At 46.6% G+C, this 4349-nt stretch overlaps 1 protein-coding gene across 1 annotated transcript; it reads right to left on the bottom strand.

Annotated features, from left to right (window-relative positions):
* Window positions 1–16: 16 nt before the first annotated feature.
* Window positions 17–787, bottom strand: LOC119306547 (dirigent protein 15-like). Its single transcript, XM_037582735.1, has one exon. The coding sequence runs from the start codon at window positions 747–749 to the stop codon at window positions 204–206; it is 546 nt and encodes a 181-aa protein (XP_037438632.1). The 5' UTR covers window positions 750–787; the 3' UTR covers window positions 17–203.
* Window positions 788–4349: the final 3562 nt, after the last annotated feature.

Genomic DNA, 4349 nt, shown 5'->3' on the forward strand with positions numbered 1-4349 from the left:
CACACAAAAAAAACGCTGTGTCAGGTAGGTTGTCTCGTCTTATTATGTTGCAGGGAAATACGCTGTGGTTCAGGTAGGTTGTCTCGTCTTAGTATGTTGCAGGAAAATTCGGACTAGGACAAGCGGAGCAATAAAAACCTCAATCACGCACGGCACGTTTTATGATTATTATCAACGGAGGAAACAAGCAAACAAAACTCTCATCAGTAGTGCAGGAGGGTGACGTTGTACTCGATGATGGCGTCCCCGTTGCCGGTGTTGAGGTAGTGCGTGCGGAGCAGCGCGAAGCCGCGGGCCAGCCGGAATGCGCCGCGGCCGCCGACGACGGCGAGCTCCCTGCCGTCCCCGTCCGCGACGGGGTTTCGCGAGAAGACCACGAAGGAGCTGCCGTTGTAGTCGTTGAGGGCGAAGTCGATGCCGAGGACGAGGCCCAACCCGTGCCTGCCCGTGGACGCGTACAGCCCCTGCGCGCTGCCGACCACCCTGGACGTCCGCTCGGGCCCCTCGGTGAGCACGTCGTCGACGACGTAGACGGAGCTGAAGGGCGTGGGGTCGCCGGGCCTGGGCGTGGCGCTGGCGGCGTGCGCCACGGGGACGGCCGTCGGGTCGCGGCCGCTGAGGGTGTCGTGCAGGTAGAAGCGCAGGTTTGTGAGCTTCTCCTTGCCGAAATGGCGGCCGTGGGCGTCAGCGGCGTTGCGCGGGTGGAAGGCGACTAGGAGGAGGACGGCGAGCAGGGACAGAGTCCTCATGGTGCTCTCTTCGTTTTCGACTACTGAATCTTGTTTTCGTTTTTTGGTGGAATGGATCCAGCAGGCCTGGTTTGCATCTTTTATAGGCCAAGATGGGCATATCTACAGGACTAAAGAAGGAAACAATTAAGACTGAAATAATGGTGCATGGCATGCAGCATGACAGCAGTACAAGACTACAAAGAGTCAAAGAGAAGGAAATTACACGACCATAATTTTCGGAATCAAGGCGCCTAAAATGGTGCCGTATTGATGGCCATATCTATTGGCCCCAAATAATGACCGGGTATCACTGCAAACCTGTCTAGATTCACTGCTTCATCAGACAAGCCAAGACGAGCGACTCATCACCGAGCAATAGAAATTCAGAGCTGAAAACTACCGACAGGTAACAGCTAGGACGAGATGGGACACTGATTGCAGAACATGCAGCAGAGGTGTAATTTTCAGATTCCACATTTCTAAGAGAACGAACCAACCATGGCTTACATCCAGAACGCTCGAACCGCAAATAACTTGTCATATCTGGACACTTTGTAAGGGTGCTTTTGGTTGCAAGGGCGATCATGAATGGGTTGGGATCGTTCAGAAAATAGACATGTTTGGTTATAAAGCACATGAATGGTTCGAGCCAAAAAAAGAGAATATGCCATGAAGATGCTGAACCGTTCCACCCAACCAAATCGGTCGAATCAAATGGCCACCCTTTGCATGCATGATTATGTGAGCATGACTGGTGGTCCCGTCCTAAATAATTAGCTCACCACTTATATTCAGCCAAACACATGAATTGAATGGTTCAATCCCAAAAAAATTGAACGGTCCTAACCCATTCATACGACACCTTCAACCAAACGCATCCTAAGAGCGAGCACGTCGGTCCGTGATGCTGATGCCATTGTGTTTGGCGCCGATGTGGAACGTGGTCACCACGAGCAGACACTCGTCGCCGTGGGGCAAGCACTCCGTCTGGTCCGTTCCCTCGCGTCGCAGCAAGGCCAATTGGCACGTACCAACTTTTGAAACATGTCCGTAAAAAAAGGGAGCCTCTGTTCACCAGGTAACTGGAAAAAAATGATTCATCCGTCACTTCTTATATGGACCTTCTGATCTTCATCCAACCGCCATAACAAATCTCGCACTGTTCATTTTCAACCTTTCCTTCGTTCTTCCTCCTCCCGACCCCCAGCCTACCCGCCCCATGTCGAGGCAACGAATCTGACAGTGAGTACTAGGGGTACAAACAAGGAAGGAACCTAGCTACAACATAGGTGTAACACTTGGATTTAGCGAATTCAGACCCCTCTCAAAGAGGTGGGCCGGCCCTGGCATCTAAGAGGCCCTAGTGCAACCCGGTACGATGGGCCCAATCAGTTATACCGGGGTTAAAGCAAACCTATACATTGCTTATCATGATAGCTATTATCAAAGTGAAAACATAAAAAGATAAATTATCATTAACAAATATGAAGTTAATACATCACAGATATGCGATTATAGGATACAAAAAATTTACAAGACTCGATTTTTTAGACAAAAAATTTACAAGGAAGGGGAGAGAACAACTGAACCCACATAGTCCTTATTTCCTGAGCTTTCGAGTAAATAAATTATAATAAATATATCCTCCAGCCACCAAAACTAAAGCAATACTTCAGACAAGAAAGTTCTATCTTCTGCCTAACGTATCGGAGGGTCGTAAAAAGGAAGAAAACAAATCAATCATCACGTCACCGAAACAAAAATAAGTAGACAATGGTTAAGAAAGTCTCTTCAAAAATTACATGAATGGCTTGCACCTTGTGTAGGGGTTGAAAACTCCGAACTTGACTGCCAGCCTTGGTCCCTTGCGTCTCCACACCCTAAGCTTCTTGCAGGTCGCCGTGCAGCAGCGTTTTGAGCGTTGTCATCGACCCCTCATCGGTTAGTCAATGTGGTGTCTCCTCGGTACATAGAAATAACACATTCACAAATTTAACTATTTAGAATAATTACAAAATAAAACATTCCACTTGAAATACTAGTTGATTGTGGGAAATTGAAAAATAAAAAAATAAATCGCTGGAAATCAATGTAGGAACTTTTTTGTGCCCGACCTTCTTACGACCCAACAAGGTGTGTGACTTTCTTGCGGCCCAGCAAGGCTGAGAAACCAGGGGGGGGGGTGTTCTCTTTTCGCTGGTTTTTTACCAACTGATGGAAGGTACGGAGGTACGGTGAGCTCCCTACCGAGAGCTCCGCCTATGGGTGGCAGTACATCTACTTCCACTTCGCAACCGCACCCGTCGTCAACTTCAGTCGAGATAGTTTCAGCTTCATATCGTACATCTACGATCGCTACAGAACAAACACATTACGTGGGGAGGCGGGCATTGGTACCCTGGCATCACATAGTACCAACGACGTCCAAGACTGGACGCTCTTATAAACAGCGTCCACAGTTTGGTTCGACTAGACCCCGCCTGAATACCCCCGGTCTTCGACTTGTACCCACAACACCGCCTTCATGAAGGTAACCACGTCCACGGCTGTCGACGTCCAAGTGTTTGTCTTGACAATTTATATGTTTGACTCGAATCATTTTAAACACTAATGTTTTACTTCAACTTGATAACTCACTTGATCCTGATAACTTATACGATGTCAGCCAGATGACTTCAGAACGACTTAGTGTGTCGGCATGATAAGATTCATTTTGTTAGCATGTCTAACTTACTTTTTGTTTTTCAGCATGGTAACTTCAATTTGTTGCTACGTGATAATCATATTGATCTAGCCTGATAAATTATGTCGTGCCCGGCTATTTAACTCAAACCGCTTCTCAACACTTACATTTTACTTCAGCAAAATAACTTATGCAACTTGACGTTGGCCACGAGCCTTCCAAACAACGTCATTGGTTAGAACCAATCAACCATGCATCCTCCAAGTCTTCATTGTTTTTCTCATCGCTCAAGTTTGTCTGCTCATGATGACGCTAGCGCCGGCGACACATGCAGCTGGTAGGCTTATGGGCTATAATCCAGTTTGCTGCCCTAGGGACATCTATTGTTGTGGATTTGGTGATGTGATGGCGAATGGAACCTCATCCTCCATTGAGCCTTAATATGTAATTTCTTTCTCCCCTGAGTAATAAGCTAGGGAAAATAAAAGATGATTCTACATCGCTTTGTTGCTTCAATTGCAATATGTGCCGCTACTTTCAATAAATGTTGTTGGACAAGATATTTCGTTAAAAAGGTGGAAGGAGATGGTTGTATATCTTGCTTGCAATATGCAATTGATAAATTTGATACTTTAATGTTTTTGAGGTACAGATCACCCTATATCTTTTATGGTTAAACACATGTTATGATCATAATGGACCAGATGTAGTTGATTTCTACGTATTTCTACACGTACAGTTAATCCAACACGTCCCAAAATAATTTATGTGGGGGTATATGTGAGCATGTTGAAGGCACTTGTCAATCATGCACCCCGTTGGCCCGCGTGTGGCAACTTTTTTCATGGTGATGTTATGTTTGTCTGCCTTGTGGGCTCGAGGTCTTGTGGTGCTGATTTGGGCAATGCTGCGTGAGAAGAGTGGATTGCATTGTT

This window comes from Triticum dicoccoides, chromosome 5B, assembly GCF_002162155.2.
Source record: "Triticum dicoccoides isolate Atlit2015 ecotype Zavitan chromosome 5B, WEW_v2.0, whole genome shotgun sequence".
Classification (NCBI taxonomy): domain Eukaryota; kingdom Viridiplantae; phylum Streptophyta; class Magnoliopsida; order Poales; family Poaceae; genus Triticum; species Triticum dicoccoides.